This window comes from Marmota flaviventris, chromosome 7 (assembly GCF_047511675.1).
Source record: "Marmota flaviventris isolate mMarFla1 chromosome 7, mMarFla1.hap1, whole genome shotgun sequence".
Classification (NCBI taxonomy): domain Eukaryota; kingdom Metazoa; phylum Chordata; class Mammalia; order Rodentia; family Sciuridae; genus Marmota; species Marmota flaviventris.
In genome coordinates this window covers 92,107,167-92,130,335 of record NC_092504.1, presented here as the reverse complement: position 1 = coordinate 92,130,335, position 23,169 = coordinate 92,107,167, and the positions used below count along the sequence as shown (strand labels likewise).

General features: G+C 36.4%; 1 protein-coding gene across 1 annotated transcript in view; it reads left to right on the top strand.

Annotated features, from left to right (window-relative positions):
• Positions 1-23,169, top strand: part of Tet2 (tet methylcytosine dioxygenase 2) — a 131,280-nt gene that overhangs the window by 73,042 nt on the left and 35,069 nt on the right. Inside the window, exons 3-6 of the mRNA XM_027935471.2 lie at positions 15,461-18,915; positions 20,671-20,761; positions 22,096-22,189; positions 22,929-23,137. Of these exons, the coding sequence (XP_027791272.2) occupies positions 15,507-18,915; positions 20,671-20,761; positions 22,096-22,189; positions 22,929-23,137 (3,803 nt within the window). The 5' untranslated portion in view covers positions 15,461-15,506. The remainder of the gene's footprint in view (positions 1-15,460; positions 18,916-20,670; positions 20,762-22,095; positions 22,190-22,928; positions 23,138-23,169) is intronic.

The following is a 23,169-nucleotide window of genomic DNA, read 5'->3' as shown; positions in this document are numbered from 1 at the left end:
AACGCTCTCTTGTTCCATAAATTGTCCTTCAAATAACATAATTTCATTCATTAAGGCCAAAAAATAAACTCTGGTAGACACTTTATCTATTCACATGTTGATGAATACCAATAATGTTTCTGTAACTTGACTTTTGTGAACTGCATTGCTGTAAATGTGGGTATGCATATATCATTATTATAGAATGACAACTTGTTTTTTTTTTAACGAATCTTTTTGTTCTTTATATAATTCTAGATATGTTCCATTAAAAGAGAAGCTGACATAGATTTTCTCCCATTTGAAATTAGGCTTTCTCTTTATGCTCTTAATTGTTATGTTTGCTGTGCAGAAGTTTTATAATTTGTTGTCATCCCACTTAATGATTCTTGGTTTATTTTATTTCTTGAGCTTTAGGTGTCTTACTAAGGAAGTCGTGTTAAACAGTCTGACTTTTCTCCATATATGTTTCTGGCACTTTTGTAAAGGCTCGGGAGACTGTATCTGTGTGAGTTTGTCTTGATGTATTTTACTTTATTCCATTGGTCTATGTGTCTGTTTATATGCCAGTACTATTCTGTTTTTGTTACTATAGCTTTGTAGTACAATTTGAGATCTGGTATTCTGATGCCTCTAGTATTGCTCTTATTGCTGAGGATTGCTTTGGCTATTCTGGATTTTTTATTCTTCCATATGAATTTAAGGACTGTTGTTGTTGTTGTTGTTTGTTTGTTTGTTTTGGTAGTTCTTTGAAGAATGTCATTGGTATTTTGATGGGAATTGCATGAAATCTATAGATTGCTTTTGGTAAAATGGCTATTTTAACAGTATTAATTCTGTTTGTCCATGAACTTGAAGTTCTTTATTTCTAATGTCTTCTTCAGTTTCTTTCTTTAGTGTTCCGTAATTTTCATCAAAGAGGTCTTTCACCTTCTTGACTTATTCCTAGGTTTTTTGTCTGTTTCATTCTCAAATTTTTTTCAGTGAATTTATTATTGGTGTATAGAAATACTTTTGTTTTTTGCATGTTGATTTTTACATCCTGGTAAGATACTTTTCTAAGGAAAAGTTTGAATAGTTAGAAAAGCAATATGATTTAAAAAATATGAAAGGAAGGATAGTTTGTTTTACCAGTTAATTTGAAATTAAAGCAACATTTGCATATGAACATGTCCATCTAAGTTGAAAGTGTTGAAGAATTTATACTCTGCCAGTGTACAGGTTCTCATCAATGCTTGTATGATTTGACTCTGCCTACCTTTATTCATGCACATACACATTAGGACATGTCTCTAACTCGGGATCATGGCATTTACAAAGAGAGATCATGGACTTGTTACAGAAGACATCACTTTGGGGCGGACACCATTGCCCAAGACTTATTCCTTAATAAATACCAAACCAAAAAAGAAGCAACAACAATCTTATCTTTCCCTCAAAGTTAATAGGATCAAAGGGAATTGAATTGGTATAACCAAACTCATCAGAGTCATACTTAAACAAAAGTATACATTTATCAATTAACAATTAATTTTATGATTTATATCTTTTATCAGGGTAATACTTGCATCAGTTGAACCCAATGTTTCTTGGAGGTGGAGAGTCGTGGAATATTTTATTGGGACCTCAGTGAACATAGCTCCTCAATCATTTCTGCCCCATTAGAGAATCTACTTGCCTAGTTACTGACTCACAGTGTTCAATCTAGAGTTCTTTTTCCCAGGAGAGGACTGATAAAGAGCACCAGATTTCTTCTTTGTCTTAAACTGACCATCACCATCTCCTTACATTTTGGCTCCAAAGTTGAACAGTTGCATTTCATATCTGCCTCTTCCTGGTATGAACTATATCAAGCCCCTTTTTAAGTTTCTGTTTACTAACCTGTAAAGTCAAAGTGAGCTGAACTTTCTATCAGGCAAAATGTAGTCTCTCTGATGGCTTATGTCATCCAAGCTGAAGCTGCTGTAGATATTTACCATTGCCAGTTTTAGAGAACCTTAGAATTCAAGAACTCAGTTCTTACATGTAAGCACAGTGATTTCCCATAGATTACATTATTGTTCTCTTTTAAAAATCAAGATATGGGGAGGTCATAACTTGCTCTCAACTCCACATCTAGAACTAGAACTTATTTTTCATATTTTAAATAGCTGTTCTTCTATGTCTTGTCTTCCTATTGCATAAATAAAAATACTGAATGATAGAGGACACATTTTATACTAAGTCTAGATCCCATAGGTTGTTTGTACAAGAAAGTTTGTAAGAAAAATTTATAATGTCTTTCTGCTTCTATTTTGATTGCCGTCTAAAATAAGCACTAGATTTTGGGGTCATCTTATGTTTCTGATGAATATATGGTTGCATGATGTTCTTGAAAAGTATCAACACAATTGGTGTTTTTCATTTTGCTGATACCTTAATCCATTTCAGAATTTATTATACATTATTTTCTTCTAAATGAACTAAAAATAGTTTTATCTATGTTATGAAATGATGTAGGCAGTTTTCTTTAGGACTGGCACATTGAAGTATCTTAAAAATAGACCATTGATAAGTTTAATGGCATCTGCTTTATTAATCTTTAAGTATCAAGATTTAAGAATGCTCATCTTACCTTCAAGAATAACTTTGTAACATTCTACAAGTTAACCAAGATAATATAGTCACTAATTGTTCCAAAATGAGAAGAAAATTGACTAGGTTGTCATGGTAACTGGTTGATTAAGATTAGATCAGTATGAAGATGGCGCTTTTCAAGTTTGTACAAAACTTCTGAGAAACACAGATGGCATGCCTTTTGAGACAGTGGTAGAGAACAAAGCATCTTTGAGAACAGCAGATTTCATGAATATAATACAGTGTATAATTGTCAAAATGTCTGTGTTGCAAGTATCCCTGTTACGAAGTTTTACAAGAAAACATTAGACATTTTGTTAGTCTGTTCCACATTAATATTGTTAAAGCTCCCTGGGGATGAAATAATTTACTGACTCTAATTTAGTTACCTACATTTGTTAGTTTTCTTTTTGCATTCTTGATTTTAGGACTGAGGACATGACCCAGTATATCTAAAAATAGAGACTTAACACACTGACTTAAGTCATCTTGGTTAATTAGAAGTTTATTATGTAATTTGGCTATAAGACTTTGTTTGAATCTCACTATCAGTGGAATCTGACTATATAGTATTATTTGGGGGCAGGGAGAGTGAGTACTAGGGATTGAACTCAGGGCCACTTGACCACTGAGCCACATCCCCAATCCTATTTTGTGTTTTATTTAGAGACTGGGTCTCACTGAGTTGCTTAGTGCCTCGTTTTTGCTGAAGGTGGCTTTGAACTCATGATTCTCCTGTCTTAGCCTCCCGAGCTACTAGGATTACAGGTGTGTGCCACCATGCCTGGCCTGACTATATAGGATTTAATGTTGCAACCTTCAGTTTTACCCTGATGTTTTTGATTCCCCATAGACTGCCCTATTATTTATTTTTTTTCCTTAGCACTCAACATCTTGTTATACTGCACAATTTACTTCCTTATTATGTCTACTGTTTCTTCACTAGACTATAAGGTTCTTGGACAGGGATATTTGTCTGTTTTGTTCAGTGGTGTATTGCTGATGGCTACAAAAGGGTCTGACATACAGGATCTATCCAGTTATTTATTGATTAAAATAATGAATTAACTTGAACCAGGTACTGTGGCTTTTGCCTGTAATCTCAGCAACTAGAGAGGCTGGGGCAGGAGGATCACAAGTTCGAGGCCAGTATCAGCAACTTGGCAAGGTGCTGTCCCAAAATAAAAAAACAAAAAGGACCGGAGATGTAACTCAGTGGTAAAGTACCTCTGGGTCAATCCCCAGTATTAAAAAATGAATATTTTGAAGGGTTATTTTTGTAACCGTCATTGTCATCATTAAAACGTTAAATGATAATGAACCCTGCTAGAAATTACATGAAGTTTTAATATATTACTAGAAACCACTTTAGTGGACTTATGTAACAGTTTTATTGAAAAACATCATACTTTAAGGTATAAAAATGAAACTTTTTCTTATAATTTCCCTTCAAATGTGTGACAATCTTCCCTCATTCCATTCTCCCTCTTGTATCTTGTTGAACAAATTCCATATTTTTTACAGCACCTTTTGGTTGTTATTTCAGATTTTGAAAACTCGGTTCTGTTCATTTTAAAACTACCCTTCAAGCCTTGAGACAATCAATGTTCTTCCCCAGCAGTGTTAAACTCCAGCCCCCACACTTGGAGTTGAAAGTGAGGGTCTTACTCTGAACACCTTTCCCTCTCCCTGTTCAGCACCAACCCCTAAGAGATTAGGCAGGACTGAAAGAGGATGAAAAGGGGCTTAGAGCTCCTTCTGCACCTGTGCATGCTGCAGTATTCTTTAGATGTCACTATTTTTGTGTCTGACATTGACTGGCTATTGGATGCCCTCTCTGGGGCAGGCATCCAAACTCTGTCATGACACATGGGGGGATTCTTGAGAGGCCTAAAAAGGCTCTCGCCTCATGACTTCCTGACATGGGAGATCTGTCTCCCCTTCATCTCTTCTATCATTATATCTGTACCCACTCCAGTGTTGCCCACTCCACAGACTCTTTTGGTTGTGTTTCCTTGTTCCTTGGAAAAATTATCAGGGTATCAGCATGATCAAGACTACTCTTTTTTTTTTTTTTCTCTCTGTAGTACTTTCTTTAAATTGAAAATTTAAAAGACTGGATAGACTATATCCAACTAAATGTTCCTTGATGGTGTCCCAATAAGGACAACCAGCTCTTGATTATTCTAATGACAGAAGTGCAATTAAAAACCTAATTTTTAAAAAACAATTTATGATTCTAAGTGCTTGTGACAATGTACAATGCTTGCAATAAAAATAATTTCCAGTTACATTTGATGATATTTTCCCGTAGTATCTATTAGTTTGTTGAGAGAGGCCAGGAATAAACCCAAATTCAAGAAACAACTCCAGGATTGACTAAAGTGTGGATAATTGGGAATTGACACGGTCATTTTCATCTTACCAATTGGCAAACTTGTTGGTTGAGTTGGATTGCAAACTATGAACAGATTTATTTCTAAACTGCCAGATGTACGCTCATCTTAATTGCAGATCTGTAACTCTAAGCACTTTCTTCTATTCTTTAGTGAGTTCTCCTGAAGTCTCCCCCCTCAATCTATACACTATTAAATTTTTTCTATACGGTTTATTTAAGATAAAAAAACAAATTTTGAGGCTTCATAAGTAGAAATTAAATAATACATATTGAATATTTTGAAAAACCTGGTAGGACCTCCTGTCTAGGCATGCAGTGCACCACAGGGGCAATGTACACACTGAGCGGCAGCAACTTGTCTAATGCACTTATAGAATTTTTTTTTTTTTTTTTGGTACTGGGATTGAATCCATAGGAGCTTAACGAGTGAACTACATCCCCAGCTTTTTTTTTTTTTTTTTTTTTTTAATTACAGACAGGATCTTGCTGAGTTGCTTAGGGCTTTGCTAAATAGCTGAGTTTGACTTTGAACTCACAATCCTCCTGCCTCAGCCTCTCAAACTGCTGAGATTACAGGTATGTGCCACCATACCTTGCCTCATATTCTCCATACTTAATCCACATATGAAATACTACATTCCATGGCCAGGGCTGTAGCTCAGTGGCAGAGAGCTTGATTAGCATGTGTGAAGGAAGCACTGGGTTCGATCCTTAGTACCACATAAAAAATTCAACAAAGGCATGCTGTCCATCTACAGCTATAAAAAAAACAAGTTAAAAAATACTACATTCCAGACTCAACATATAGCTTAGATATATTTGCTATTGGAAGTAGATGTCTTGGATTGATTGACTCTAGTTTACTTTAAAATTTTAGTATTAGGTTTAAATTAATGTTAGTGTTAAATTAATGAAGGATACTTGGGACTCAGCAACCACTGATAATTACAATGTAATTAAGAAAGTCCAACTAGCAAGGCACCTGGCACACGCTGTAATCCCAGCAGCTCAGGAGGCTGAGGCAGGAGGATCACAAGTTCAAAGCAAGGTGAGGCACTAATCAACTCAGTGAGACCCTGTCTCTAAATAAAATACAAAAATGGGCTGGAGATGGGGCTCAGTGGTTGAGTGCCCCTGAGTTCAATCCCTGGTACCCCTACCCCCCAAAAAAAGAAAATCAAACTAAATAGAAGGAATTCAATAGTTGGCCTAAGATTGGAATTCAAAACAACATTTTGTTTAGGGTTTTAGAATCTCTACACAAGGTTATTCAACAGAAATTCCATAATGAAATACATTCTTCTGCACACATCTTGAATTAAGTATATGGTTGACATAAATTATGTTCCATTTTGGAAAGAAGAATCTAAAATAATTTGGAGAATACTGTCATCTATTCAGGAGTTTTAACCTAATGTATCATTTTCCCTAATGTTTTTCCGTGTCGAGAAATAATTGCTGATAGCCTGAACCACCAATGGAGCAACATTCTTCAGAGGATGTGACAGGAGTAAAAGCAATAGTTCCCTGAGGCTAATGCTGAAACACATCGACCTTAGAGGATGCATTTCCCACAAGCAGCCCGTCTTAAGCATTAACCCCACTAAACAGGACTCCCCTGATGGTATTTTATATATACTTGTAGTATTAGAACTTGAAGCCAAATGTTTTGTGTGTCTATTTTTGTTTTTTTGGCAGGACAGGGAATTGAACCCAGGGGTGCTCTGCCACTGAGTTAATATCCCCCCTGCCTTTGCATTTTTTTGTTTTAGGAAAGGATCTTGCCAAGATGCCCAAGCTGGCCTTGAACTTGTGATCTTCCTACCTTACCTTCCTAAGTAGCTGGGATGATAGGCATGTCCCACAGTACCTAGCTCAAAGGTTTTTTTTTTTTTTTAATAGGAAAAAAGATTCCTACCTTATAATATAAAAGCTATACAAACATGCAAATTGACTCTTTTGTCCTTTGAAAAAAGCTGACATGAAATTTAAATGTGTATTTTTTTTCTAGACCAGGAAAAGGCATATCATCTAAAAAATTGAAATTTAAAAAAAAGTGAAAACAAAAAGCTCTCTTTTCAAATCTTGAGCATCATCTACAGCTTTATGTGGTGAGAGATGCAGCTACCATTTGAGTGATTCAAAAAGAGTCAAATGGTGTTGAGCTAAATTACAACCCTAAATGCATATTGGTGAAATGAGATGCTGATCCATTTGCACACTAATGTGCTATTTTTAAGTCATGCATCATAGTTTCTTCAAAGAGGACTGTCATAATTATGATGGATTAGACTGCAGAGTCAGTCCTAGATGCAGTAATTGTTTCACAGATGCTGCAGATGCGACTTGAATTTATTATAAATTATTGTCAGAGAGGCAGGAGAAGGCATTAAATTAAATATCAAAAGAAAATGGCTGTGGCTAAAACCTGTTTTAGTCTTAGGAAACCAAAATGTTAGCTACTAGTCAAAAGGCCAGTATTTTCAACTGAAATAAACATGCTTCATAAATCTGTGCCTCTGACATAGAAGATAAAGGTCGACATAATTGGCATCTCCATCAATCTCCTCCCGCACCCCCGCTTAACCCATGAAAAATTATTCTGTGGCATTAGCTGAAATCATGAAGTGGCCATAAGATAATCATTGCACATTACTATTTATGTTAAATTACCCAGCTATAATTTGACCTTTTTAATTTCCAAAAAATGGTGGCATTTATGACAGAACTACTCTCTTTTGGTTCCTTTGAAGGCCATGCTTGATGAGGGAATATTAGACTATTGGAATAAAAGAATAAGCAAAAAATATGACTAGTGGGATCTAAATTATGTCATTTTTCATTAATTATATTTTAATATATGTCACATTAAATGAATAATAATTTCTAAACTGCCTTTTTAGCCTTTAAAAGAAGGTCAATACTTATAATTTGAGGATTGTTCTTCATTTGTTCTATTTTGGGGGAGGCAAGTACCAGGTGGAAATAACTCACAGACACTTTACCCCTGAGCTACATCACTAGCCTCACCTCCTGAGCTGCTGGGATTACAGGCCTGTGCAACCATGCACAGCTATTTCTTTCATTTTTCAAGTTTAATTCACCTTTTAGCTCTTCCTGTAAACTGATGATGAAACCCTATGCTGTACCACATAGTCAAATCCTCCGTGTGGTTTGAATAATGAGATATTACATTTTTATTAGCAAAGATAACTAGTGAGACAAAATAAAACATGCCATGTGTTTTCCTAGGGTAAGTGTTCAATAATCAGGAAAGTTTCCATAAGTCATTTGCTGAATATTACTAGTTTTTTATTTAAATATTTTTAGTTATAGATGGATACAATACCTTTATTTTGTTTATTTACACTTTGTATGTAAATAACCCAGTGCCTCATGCATGCTAGGCGAGTGCTCTACCACTGAGCCACAACCCCAATCTGCTAGTTTTTTTGTTTTTTTTTTTTCATTGAGTATTTTATGTGCTCTTTTCTGTGTTTGATGATCACTGGATCAATGGATATACATCTCTACTTAAGTCACTGTATCTTCTGTCTCAGTAATATTGATAGATACTTTAATCATAGTTCATTTTTACCTTTTAAAACTAACTTTGACTTAGTGGGATACTTTTTTCTCCTTTACTAAGGCAAAAATAAGAGAGAAATGAAGTGAAATTTCATGGGTGATTTGGGTGGATGGTATGCAGACACTGACAGCATTTCAAAATGCTTTGCATGCTGGTCATGGTAATGCATGCCTGTAATCCCAGTGACTTGGGAGGCTGAGGCAGGAGATTGCTGGTTCAAGGCCAGCCTCAGCAACTTAGTGAAGCCCTAAAAACATAGCAACACTCTCAATAAAACATTCTTAAAAAGGACTGGAGATGTGGTTCAGTGCCCCTGGGTTCAATCCCCAGTTCCAAAACAAACAAACAAAATGTTCTTCCCTTTTCCATCACTCCAGGACACTTAAACAGCCCTGTTGCCTCAGCATAGCAATGCATCCGGCAGTATAGGATGTGTACTAGCGCCACACCATGGCGCTTCGACTGAGAAGGGATTCAATGAATGCTTGACTGAATAAGTGAATGAACTAATATTTATGGACCTCCAGTTCTCTCAATGACATTATCAGGGGAGATAACAAAGTCTTCATCAAATATTTTAAAGAAACATTAGCAGTTCAACACAGCAAATATAATCTGGAAAGGTAGCATAGTTGGACAGAGTAACTATGACAACTTAAAATTCCATGTCTTAAATATTTATTCCAATCCATATAAAGAAAGGATGCCTTGTTGAAGACTTACAAAATACCTTTAGTTGTGTTAATAAACAGGCTCACAAAAATGTCACCAAAACATTTTGTGGGTTTTTTTGAAGTGTCAACACTAAGCCTGGTAAAAAGCTTGAATGTTGGCAAAGTAGATTGGGGAGGAGGGTGGTACTGTTGATTGAACCTAGGGTCCTCTGCTACTAAACTATATTCCCAGCTCTTATCTATCTATTAATTTATTTTTGGTACCAGGGATTGAACCCAGAGCATTTAACCAATGAGCCACATCCTCAGCCTTTTTAAAAAATATTTTACTTAGAGACAGGGTCTTACTGAGTTGCTAAGTGCCTTGCTAATCTCCTGATACTGGCTTTGATCTCACAGTCCTCCTGCCTCAGCCTCCCAAGTTGCTGGGATTACAGGCATTATATGATGGAAGAACTGCCAGAAGAGCTCAGGCCTAGCCTTATTTGATGCCTAACTTTAGATAAATCCCTCAGTTTTCCCACATACAAAGGATGAAAATAGAACTAGATTTTTTTCTGATACTTACAGATGTTTCATACATTGTTAGGACCATCATCATCACATCACTTTTATTTGAATGTCATTTTAAAATTTCTTAGATTTTCAAAAGACTAAAATGACACTCAGTGATTATATGAGCAAGAGCTCTTTTGTCCAGTGCAATTCTGAGGTTCAGGAAGGCTCCCAAAATTATGTGGCATGTATTTTATCTCCAGGAAGTTGTTTTCTATTCCCTCCCAAAAGAAAAAGAATATGATTTGTTAGTATTTGAGTAGTTCTTACAGTGGTGTGCTGAAAACTAGCTCATGATAGTTTTGAGGAGCTCATTGTGAAATGTTCTGGAATTTTATGGGAGGGAGGGTGATAGCTTGACATTATCCATGACCATTAAGAGCATCTCTTAAGGAATATGTTTAAAAAAAAAAAAAAAAACAGTTTCAAATTGTAACTAAATGTAACACCATGAAGAACACTCCCAGGAAGATTAACCAATCAGCCCTTCTAGATTTTTTTCAAAGGATTTTCTGCATATTCCCTTGTATATAAACTTCATAATTAGTGTTCAAATTTTGATTGGCTTTTGTCCTCTTAGGTGAATTACTATCCATCTTTTAAAATTGCTCCCCATTCTAAAATTCTGTCTTTGTTTAGAGAATAATTGTATATAACCCATTACTTGACAAACTATTTTACATACAGTGAATTACCATGTATGCAGTTCCAATATTTAAATAAAATTGAGTATTTTAAAAGTGTTTAAATATTCACTTGCAAGGGGAATAGTCCTAATTAGTTTTGTATACTCTATGTTCTATGGTGTAGGAAAATGTGAAAGTTTGATTTCAGTATCAGAAAATAAATCCAGGCATGGTGATGCTCACCAGTAATCCCAGCAACCTGGGAGCCTGAGGCAGAACTGCAACTTTGAGGCCAGAGAGCCTCAGCAGCTTAGTGAAGCCCTAAGCAACTTGGTGAGTCCTTAGCTCAAAAATAAATAAACTCAAACTCTTTGTGTTCTCAATCTCAGAGAAGTAAATGGAATTGGTGTGGTTTTTCCCTTGCGAAACTCATGTTCAAGTTTAATACTCATTGTGAGGTATTTAGAGATAGGGCCAACAGGAGTGATTAAGATTAGATAAGGTCATTGAGGTGGAACCCCATAGTAATAGTGGCTTTATAAGAGAAGGAGAAAAACCTGTTTCTCACCTTGATACCTGTGCTACCTTCAGACTTGGCCAGAAGGAAGGTCATCCAGATGCAGCCACTCTAACTTGCAACAAAACCAAGAGCCAAAGTAAGCCTCTTTATAACTCGCCCAGTCTGTCGGACTATTGTTAGCAACAGAAAAGGGACTAAGGAATGTCACAGAAAAAAAAAAAAAGAAAAAAAAAATTTGTACCCATGTGTGTTTTTAACCCATCTGAAACTTATTTTATTTTTTTTAATGTTGCCTTTTTTGCAATCATTTAAATTTGTCGACAAATAACCTAATTCCATTGTTACTGTTAAGCAGGAAAATAGCTACAAAATAGAACCTCCAAAGTTTTTTTTGTCTTATACAATAATTAACTTTTGTCAGCTTGAAAAAATCTATATGAATCTGGCAGGTAGAATATGGAATATTTCTACAAAAAACAAAATGAAGAAGTCTCATTTTTTTTATAATGCTTATCCATATAAAAGTAATAAGTAATCAAAAAAGCACTGTGTCAAATGGTTATGAAATTATAGAATATCAAGGTTAAGCATTAAAAAAGTGGAGTTTAGGACACTGAAGTCAAAGAAATCATTAACTTTACTAAAATGACAGTTTAAATTTTCTGAATGAGATTCATAGACAAATGGAACTCAATGACAGATTATCTTTCATCCTAAAATGGGAAAGTGTATAATTTTCCTGCCTTTCCTAGAGAGTTAACCACCACTAACCCTTTAAAATCCAGTGGTATTACTTAGGAAAAAAAATTACTGCCAAAGACAGCATTCTGTCGATAAGTTTAAATTAGTGTTTGAAAATGACTATTATGTTTAAAATTCTGCATTGAAATAAAATTTTATCATAAGTCACCTTCATTTCTTCTTAGGAATTATTATATTCATAAAAAATTTGCAAGCCCCATCTATTATTATTTTGCTCTTGATACTTTAAAGATATCCAAAATAATGGAGAATAACATTGAGTGCTTAAAATATTTTTATCCCTAGAAAATCATGCAGGACAACTTGCATTGTATAGAGTCTCTAAGTTTTATTTGTGTAACTTGTCATAAATTTACACATGTATGTAGATGTAAATATCTTTTCATTGGTCTCTATACAAACTGGTTTTATAGTTGTCAAAAGAACTTTTAAAAAAATATTTGGAGAGCTAATCAACCTAGTGTTTATAGAATTTATCTAAGCTTGCTTCTGTTCTTCTCAATTTGGGGAAGGGAGTAGTGGCCACAAAGTCTATTATGTCAAAAGAGTACAAATTTCCACACTTCTAAAACCTACTCTTTATTAGGGGTTATTGATGATTAAGAGTATTATTCTAGCCCAAATCTATTGAACAGAATTCTTGTGCAAGCCATATATGGAATTGAAAACTTTCCAATATTCATGAGTAAAAAGAAATGGAATTAATTTAATGATATATTTTATTTAGCCCAATATATCAAAAGTAGTAGTATTTTAATATGTAATGCATATTTTTAAAATTGAGATTTTAAAATTATTTTTCATACTAAATCTTTGAAATCCATTTTTTACACTTAAAGTAATTTTTAATTTGGATTAGCAACATTGCAAGGGCTCAAAAGCTACGTGTGACTTGGTGACTGTATTGGATGATGTATACTAGCCCCTCTCAATATTTGGGAAGAAATAGACCAAGCAAAAATTTCAGTTTCAATTTTACTTATTTAGAAATACACATGCTTATAATTTATTTTACAAAGAATCAAGAGCAGTCTTCCTTTCGGTGTAATTCTTCAGCTGCTCATTCTTTTTCTTGTAGGTAGTATGACCATTTTTGTTACATATTTATTAGCAATAGCAAAAGTTTAAGAACAACCAAAGTGTCCATCAATAAAGAATATGTTTCTGGGTGTGGTAGCGCATGCCTGCAATTCCAGCAGCTCAGGAGGTTGAGGCAGTAGAATCTTGAGTTCAAAGCCAGCCTCAGCAGAAGTGAGGCACTAATCAACACAGTAAGACCCTGTCTCTACATAAAAAATAGAAAATAGGGCTTGGGCTGGGGCTCAGTGCCCAGTACCCCTGAGTTCAATCCCAGGTAATCAAAACAGTATTTATTTATTTAAATAAGTAATATGTTAAGTTATGGGACAGCAAAAAAATATGTCATGTAGATGTTAAATGAATGAGCTGTTACTTGTGTTTTCAGATGGAAGTATCCCAAATCATCTAAGGAAATTAAGGTATCTGTAGAACACTAGGAATAAAGTACATTAAAATAATAGGAATAAGCTTGAAAAGAAATTTGGAAGACTTGTTTGAATAAAACTGTTGTCCCATTAACCCCCATTAAGGTTATTTTTCAGAATATTCCTACCTATTCAGTTTATTTTTCTACACAAAGTTTAGAATTGGCTTCTTTCATTCCTCAAATATTCTGGTAATATTTTTGTTGAGAATACATTGAGTTATTTGACACCTATCCAATAATATAGTTTCCCCTTATTTTGTTTTCATGTTTGTTCCTCAGTATTATTTTAAAATTTTTATGCAAATAGAGCTTTCATGTTTCTCTTACTCCTAGTGGGTTTTGAATTTTTTTCTATTATATAACTGCAGTATATTATTCTAATAAAGCTTCCAACAGGTAGCTGCTTTTCTTTATCTAGGCTGTAATATTTTATTCAGCTACCTCACTGAATTCTCATCACCTGTGAATTTTGGCTGACCAGTATATAATCTTAATATCTTAAAAAAATGATGACCATAGTGTTGCTTTCTAATGTTTCTTATTTCTTCTTGCTTCACTTGTCTTATTTGATAAGCAATGACTATTTTAGTAGAGGCATTTTTTTAGCCTAGATGGAAAATAATCTCCCACCCCATTTACATTCTTAAAATAAATATAATGAGAAAGACTCTGGGAAAAATAATGACTACATCATAAATGGGGAAACATTCACCTTATACATGGGTTAATTTTTGAGTACCCATTTACCCCTCTGCATTCCCTGTTATTTGGACTTTAAATTTTTCATCAGTCTCAAATGTGTATACTCACTCTTCATTGGGTACAAAAATGAACAAATTGGAAACTCTTCAGGAATCCATTGAGTGAGAGTAGACACAGTACCACTGAGTGTTATGTCCAGTAATCGACCATCTGCAAGATGCGAAAGAGCATAGACATGGGAGTGGTTGACTCTCAGAGAGTCAAAGAAGGAATCCTAAGCAGAAGTGATATCTGAGAGAGTTATCATGTGAGCCATTGGCAGATATGATTAAGAAGGCATCTAGACAGAACAAAAAAAGCATAGAGATGTGGTGAAGTTTTCCATGTTTGGGTTTTTTAAAGCTGTTACTGATGAAGTATGAAATGGGAGAGGAATCAGGAGGAAAGACAGAAACCTGCCCGTGAAAAACTATTTATTTATGTATGAATTCTCTATAGAAGTGGACAGACAGTCCTTATAGAAAACAACAAAGTCATCTAGAAGGGGCATGTCTTTTTGTTTTGGTGCTGTGAATTGTATCCAGGTCCTCTTTCATGGTAAAAACATTGTCTACCACTGAGCTACATTCCTATCTTGAAAGGGCATTTTATGAACTACTCCTTTCATGCCCATCCTACCCGCCCCCAGGGTACTGCTAATGCTGAAGGGAAAGTACCTTACCTCTCGGGTGTGTTCGAGTGGAAGAGTTGAAAACCACAAGGTGCCAGTAAGGATGAGAAGGAGGGCATAACATCAGAATTGTAGTGTAGAACATTCCCTTTGACAGCAAGTTGACAGGCTTGTGGGGAAGAGTAGGGTGGACTAAGGGAGAAACCATTTTAAAAACTACTGTTGTGATCATGAGCCAAGATGATATAGATATGAGCTATGAAGTGGCAGTGAAGATGATGCAAGGAAAATACAGGAACTAGAAACGATAGAACTTAGCAAGTGATTGGATAAGTGAAGTGCTAGAGAATAGAAAGATTATCTTTCTCTATTCTTAGTATTTGGACCAAAAGTAATTACCTGGGCCTCATTGATTACAATGACCCACATCTGTGATTGCAGCTATACAGGGGGCTGAGGCAGGAAGATTGTAAGTTCAAGGCCAGCCCAGGCAACTTGTGAGACCCTGTCTCAAAAAAATAAGAAGGGCTGGGATTGTAGCTCCATAGTAAAGCACCTCTGGGCTCAGTCCCAGGGTTGGGGATAGGCACAATTAATTGGGGAGGAAGCTGATACTAAAAACTAATACAACATGAGTTCTGTTAGCTGATGACTTTTCTTATCCTTGTTCTCCATGACTATAAATATTTGAGAGTTGCTGAGTAGCTATTCATTCTCACTACAAAAGACCAGAAATGGGTACCGGTATTACAGTTTGCTATATCTAGGGATTCTTATATAATGTATACAATTATTCTATTTGCTGTGTTATGAGTTAGACATATTAATGTGTTTTAATTTTTTTTGTTTTTATGCTCTTTAGAATTCATTCAAAGGGCAGCCTTGTGGATGGCCCCGAAGCAAGCCTGATGGAACAGGATAGAATCAACCATGCTGACGGCAACAGACTAAGTCCATTCCTGATTCCATCACCTTCTCCCATCTGCCAGACAGACCCTCTGGCCATAAAGCTCCAGAATGGAAGCCCACTAACTGAGAAACCTCCTCCAGAGGTAAATGGAGACACCAAGTGGCAGTCTTTCAACAGTTATGGAATACCCCATATGAAGGGTAGCCAGAGTACTTGCCGAAGTCCAGACTTAATGCAGGAAGACAGAGGGTATTCCAATCACTTGCAAAATGGAGGAATAAAACGCACAGTTAGTGAACCATCTCTCTCTAGGCTCCATCATAACAAGAAGTTAAAAGCAGACCAAAAAGCTAAGGGAGAAAAAAATGACTTCGGGGAAAGCCAAGAAAGAAATCCAGGTGAAAGCAGCAGTCAACCAAACGTCTCCGATTCGAGTGGTAGGAGAGAATCTGAAAGCTCCACAACTCAAGAAAATGCAGTTCAAGATTTCACCAGTTTTTCAGCTCATAACTGCAATGGGTCTGAAAATCCAGAGCTTCAGATTCTAAATGAGGAGAAGGAAAAAAATGCTAACAACTACCATGGCAAGAACATTGAGTTACTTCTTAAAAACAAGGCAGTGCTAATGCCTAATGGTGCTACAGTTTCTGCCTCTTCCATGGAAAACACACACGGTGAACTCCTGGAAAAAACACTGTCTCAATATTATCCAGATTGTGTTTCCATTGCGGTGCAGAAAACCACATCTCACATAAATGCCATTAATAGTCAGGCTACTAATGAGTTGTCCTGTGAAATCACTCACCCATCACATACCTCAGGGCAGATCAATTCCCCACAGACCTCGAGTTCCGAGCTGCCTCCAGAGCCAGCTGCCGTGGTGACTGAGGCCTGTGATGCTGATAATGCCAGTAAACAGATTGCAGTGCTAGGTACCTGTCCCTTCCAGAAACCAGAACAACTACAACAACAAAAGTCAGCTTTTGAGATAAGCCCATCTTCTTCAGAAAACAGTAACATCCAAGGAAACATGAAGCTAGTGTCTGGTGAAGAATTCTGTTCAGGTCCCAGCAGCAACATGCAAGCTCCCAGTGGCAGCTCTGAACAGTATTTAAAGCAAAATGAAATGAATGGTGCTTACTTCAAGCAAAGCTCAGTGTTCACTAAGGATTCCTTCTCTGCCACTACCACACCACCACCATCTCAATTGCTTCTTTCTCCCCTTCCTCCTCTCTCTCCTGCTCTTCCTCACCTTCCTTCAGAAGGAAAGAGCACTCTGCACAATGGAGTTTTGGAAGAACACCATCACTACCCCAACCAAAGTAACGTAACTCTTTTGAGGGAAGTGAAAATGGAGGGTCAACCTGAGGTACCAACATCACAGAATCCTAATCCATCTATACATGTATCCACCCCCTCCCTAATCCTTCCAGAAGAGCCTCAGAATAATTGTGTTAGTAAGAATGGCCTACTGATGCCAGGGACAATGACTGCCCCGATGTGTCCTGAGAAAAGAAGACCAACATCGGAACATCTCAAGCATCATCCACCAATTCTTGGTAGCAGTGGAGATTTACAGGATCACTGCCAGCAATTGATGGGACACAAAGAACAAGAGATGCTGAAGGATCGAGACAAGAAACAAACACAAGATCTTGCGCTCCCAACACAGCACTACCTGAAACCAGGATGGATCGAATTGAAGTCCCCTCATTTTCACCAAGCAGAATCCCATCCAAAATGTAATGAGGCATCACTGCGGTCCATTCTTCAGTTTCAGTCCAAACCTAATCAAATGACCTCCAAACAATACACTGGAAATTCCAGCACACCTGCAGGGCTTGAGAGGCAAGCTTACATCCAGAAAACAATGAGGCCAGAGCAGAAGTCACAAATGTACCAAGTTGAGATGAATCAAGGGCAACCTCAAGGTATGGTGGACCAACATCTCCAGTTCCAAAAAAACTCACACCAGGTGCATGTCTCCAAGACAGACCCTTTAACTGAAGCTCATGTGCAGGCACCTTGTGCCCCTAGATTTAATTTTCAACAAAGAACAGATCCCCAAACTGAGAAACTCATGTCCCCATTGTTAAAACAGCCCTTGAATCAACAGGCTTCAGAGACTGAGCCATTTTCAAACTCACACCTTTTGCAACATAAGCCTCATAAACAGGCAGCACAAACACAACCATCCCAGAATTCACAGTTTCGTCCAAACCAGCAGCAGCAAAAGTTACAAATGAAGAATAAAGAACAAATGCCTCAGACTTTGCCTCATCCCCAAGGTCACAGTGATCAGCAAAGAGAAGGATCATTTTTTTGCCAGATTAAAATGGAAGAATGCTATAGTGGTGAAAATCAGTATTCAAAATCAAGTGAGTTCCAAACTCAGAATGCTCAAATGGGATTGGAGCAAGTACAGAATACAAGTAATAGAAATTCATCTTATGGCCAGATCTTAAAATCAAGTGCAAGCAAAGTGCAAATTTCCTGTTCAAACAATACGCACCCAGTTCCAGAGAATAAAGAACAAACTATACGTTCTGAGCTCTTTACAATGAACAAGACCCCAAACTTGCATCACATGCAGTATTTTCCAAATAATGTGACCCCAAAGCAAAATATTCTTCACAGGTGCTTTCAAGAACAAGAGCAGAAGTCTCAACAGGCTTCAGTTCTACAGGGATTTAAAAACAGAAACCAAGATATATCTGGACAACAAGCTGTACAAGTAGTTCAGCAAAGGTACTTGATGCAAAACCAGGCAAAGACTTTCCCAGTGCCTGACCAGGGAGGAAGTCACATTCAGACCCCTCCCCAGAAGGACGTTCAAAAGCACGCTGCACTAAGGTGGCACCTCTTACACAAACAAGAACAGCAGCAAGCGCAGCAAACCCAACCTGAGTCTTGCCATAATCAGGTGCACAGGCCAATTAAGATTGAACCTGGATCCAAGCCCCATGCCTGTATGCGGCCTGTGTCAGCACAGCAAGAAAACAAAACGTGGAAAAAAATAACTAAGCAAGAGATTTCATCTCCAAGCTGTGACAATGTGCAGCAGAAGAGCATCATTGAGACCATGGAGCAGCATCTAAAGCAGTTTCAGGTCAAATCATTATTTGACCATAAGGCTTTTAGTCTCAAATCACAGAAACAAGTAAAAGTGGAAATGTCAGGGTCCATCACAGTTTTAACTAGACAAACCACTGCTGCCGATCTTGATAACCATATCCCAGGTTTAGAGCAGCCCACAACTTCAGAAAAGACACCAACCAAAAGAACAGGTGGTTCTCTTCTCGGTACTTTTATAGAGTCACCTTCCAAATTACTAGATACTCCTGTAAAAAATTTATTGGATACACCTGTCAAGACTCAATATGATTTCCCATCATGCAGATGTGTAGGTAAGTGCCAGAAATGTCCTGAAGCACATGGTGTTTATCCAGAATTAGCAAATGATCTTCAGATATGGGATTTTCTTTCTTTTTTTAAGTACTTGAATCTGGGAGCAATTCATAAAGCTCATAAAAATCTGAAGCTTAAATTTTTTTTGTCTTTAAATTACAGATGCTTCTGCTATGCAAGAGAAAACTTCATTTACATGCACTGTCCCCCCCCCCCCCCACCAAAAAAAAGCTTTTTTTTTTTAAATAATGAGCACATTTGTTTTCCCTTCTTTCAGACCCTTTAAAATAAAAATGTATCAGTTTTAGGTTGATCCACCTATATGAATAATTATTTCCTGGGGAGACATGTATAATTAAAAAAACAATCATTAATGTGAGAAAATAACTGCCACAATCAAATGAATTTAGAAACCTTTCGTTTTTGAAAATTCAAGATTGAGTATATAGTGGTTTTTATGTAGTATAATTATATAGTATATAGACTACTAGTACTATTGGATAGTTTTTCCAAAATTATGATTGGATATCTGGATAATGAGGCAATTATCTTTAGTGTTGATGAGTCGGTGAATTTATAATGCCAAACTCTGAGCACTAGTGAAAATACCCCTTTTCCATTAAAACACTTGAAACATTGTGTTTTATACTGGTTTTGATTCCATTTTCTCTTTAACCTTTATTTCTTTTTTTCTTTTTCCAATGCTGGGAAAACCCAGGGCCTTGCATGTGCTAGGCAAGTACTTGACCAATGAGCTACATCCCCAGCCCTAACCTTTCATGTTTTTTATAAAAATGGTAATTTCACTTTTTTAATCAGACACCTTCTATTAAAATACAGAATGTTTATAGGTCTGTGAGAATAAGAAAACATTTTAACTGATGGATACATATACATATGTGGGCAGAGAAAATCTTAATAGCTAGTAAGCAAACATATAGCAGAAGATATTTGAAAAAGCAAATGTATGTGAATTAGTGTGGCTAATGGCCCACCCACCCATGTTATCGCTCTTACTGGGATCTGCCCCATACTTTGTAGGTTGATGGAGAAAGGCTCCATCCTGCCCTTCTTTGTGTGTGGTTATTAAGTTTTCTCACTGGGCTAAATGCTACATGTGTCATAGATAATACTAGGTAAGTTATGATCATTTCACTCCCTTATCACCATGATCCTGGCTTCTTACTCTTCCATCTTTGGCTCGCCACCACCCCTTCCACCTGACTCTAATGTACACACAGATATGGGTTGGGTTGAACATTCTTATTGTCAAAACAGTAATTAAATGTGGGGAAATGAGCAGAAAAGGGGTTCTTGGAAATAAAATGAATATATTCTGGGGGTGGGCCAGAACAGCAAATTTTATTTATAATCTTTTAATATCCAAATGGCAGGTAGCTTCTAGTTAGCTTTAAAAATTTTTTTCAGTTTAAGAAATTTCAGTTGTAGTTGGTATTACATATAATATAGTCTAATTTCTTTATTGTTTTGTTTCACTTATTTGGTTTAAAATAATTTCTTATACCATATCTAAAAGTAATTTGATAATTTTTCCATTAGCCATCATGTACATAAACTTAATTATTTGGCACATTTTCTAATAGATAGTACATCATTTGATTAATTTTAAAGAAAAAAATTTTTAAAGTCACTTAGGGCCCTTATTGTGCATCTGGGGGATAATCTTTGTGGATGTAGCCTTTATATTTAGTATAATTGAGGTCTAAAATAATAATCTTCTATTATCTCAACAGAGCAAATTATTGAAAAAGATGAAGGTCCTTTTTATACCCATCTAGGAGCAGGTCCTAATGTGGCAGCTATTAGAGAAATCATGGAAGAAAGGTAATTAACGCAAAGGCACAGGGCAGATTAACGTTTATCCTTTTGTATATGTCAGAATTTTTTCAGCCTTCACACACAAAGCAGTAAACAATTGCAAATCGAGTAATTATTAGTAGGCTTAGCTGTTCCAGGGTTGCCAACACTACACACTGTGCTATTCACCAGAGAGTCACAATATTTGACAGGACTAATAGTCTGTTAGCTGGCACAGGCTGCCCACTTTGAGATGAATGCCAGAAAACCCAGGCAGGAACAAGAACCAGCCAGCCAGCCTGCCAGGCACAAGGTTACTGGCACAGGCTGCAAAGAGGGACCCCACTCCAGCTTTCCCACTTGATGATAAAGCATCAGAGAGTAAAGAGGGGAAGTAGTGAAAAAAAAGAATCATTGCAATACATTTACCTTGTGTTGTAAGCAGATAGTTATCTCTAAGGAAGTTTTCTCTTATGAACAGAGAACCAGTATGACAAGTTGAATAGAAAGACAGATTCCATTTGTAGCTGCTTTGTTTTGTTTGTTCTTTTGTTGTTCATTTTTACTGTGAATCACATGTATGCAAGTATTTTCCTGTACCTACAGCTAACTCCTGCTTGTGAGACATTTCCTATAGGTATCTTCAGCTCTGAGCTGTTATCCCACTGAGTGTCTTGTTATTAGAGGTAGGCAGTGTTATCATGAAAATATATTAGGATACATTTAGGCAACAAGGACAAATTCAGTATCATTCTTGATATATTTCCAAATATTTATTTCTAAATAATGTGTAGTAATTCACCAAATAATCACCAGTGGCCTGGAAGAAGTAGTGAATTAATCTACATGTTTTAAAAAAAAATTTGCAAGCAGTATACATGCTTTGGTCATAAAGGGAAATAGTCTTGTTTCTAGAACCATCTTGTATTTTCATAAATGGCTGGATTGTTTGTTAGAGCAGGTGAAATCTATTATGATTTCCTCAAGTTTTAAAATAGCTCAATTTGGAAAAGAACAAAATCAAATAGTATATGTTTTAGAAGACTGAATTTAGCCACTAACTGTGTGCTTTGTGAAATTATGTATAAAAATAAGTTTCCCATTATTTTCACCTAACATGTAAATTACAAAATACTTCATTACATGTTTTATTATATTATATTTTGATATGGAAGAAAAACAAGACTTAAAGCTGATATCTAGTTTGCTTGGCTTAGACTTATTTTAAAATTTAAAATTTTAAACCATTCATTTATCAGGATATGGTCATAGAATAAAATCACAATTGTTTCAAATATTTTGGTTGCCGCTTAAGTCATTTGCTAATTATGTGTGTGTGTGTTTCTGTGGGTTTCTTTAAGGTATGGAGAGAAGGGTAGAGCTATTAGGATTGAAAGAGTCATCTATACTGGTAAAGAAGGCAAAAGTTCTCAGGGATGTCCTATTGCCAAATGGGTAAGTATGACTTTGCATCGCCTTTGATCTTCAATCTTGGGCATTTGGATTAGTTAATCTAACCCTGAGAACTGGGGTGCACAGATTAAAAAGGTCATGACAGGAACATCGCTTTTTTTCCCCTTTTGTAATATTGACTATATTTATTTTATGAAGTGCATTACTTAAGGAGAAGGCAGATTAATTATAAAATCATGAGCAAACCATATCAATTGGAAGAATTCAGTGGTGAGGTGGAGGTCTTTGCTGTTGCTTACATAAAGAAGTATTGCCTCCTTGGAATGTGAATAAATGACAAGTTGAAAAATGATTCTTAGTCTTTTTTTTTTTTTTTTTTTTTCCCAGACAGGGCCTTAGCCTCCCAAACTGCTGGGATTAAAAGCATGGGTCACCGTGCCTGTCTGGTTCTTAGTTTTTAAAATACCCTAGTGTCATTTATGAAAACCTTGAACTAAGACCCTGCGTGTCTTTTTTGTAGCTCTGAGTTTAACTCAGATGGCACTTAGTTTCTTGCCTCCTTTCTCCCATCCCAAACTGGGAATAGTCTGCTAAACATTAAGGACTATTTTTGCTTTTCTCCCTTTTCTGACATCAGTAGCCCCCACTGTATAGATGTGTTGCCCTAATTTTGACTGAGACATTAAAAAAGATACATAAACCAATGCTCTTACTGTTTTGGGCTTTTTTTTTTTTTTTTTTTTTTTTTGGTGGTGGGGTGGTGCAATGGTGAACCTCACAGGTGATTCGCAGAAGCTGCCTTGAGGAGAAGCTCCTGTGTTTGGTGCGTGAGCGAGCTGGCCACACCTGTGAGGCTGCAGTGATTGTGATTCTCATCCTGGTGTGGGAAGCAATTCCGCTGTCTCTGGCTGACACACTCTACGTGGAGCTAACCAGCACACTGAGGAAATATGGCGCGTTCACTAATCGTCGTTGTGCCCTGAATGAGGAGTAAGTGAAACTTCAGACTTCTTCCCCTCTCT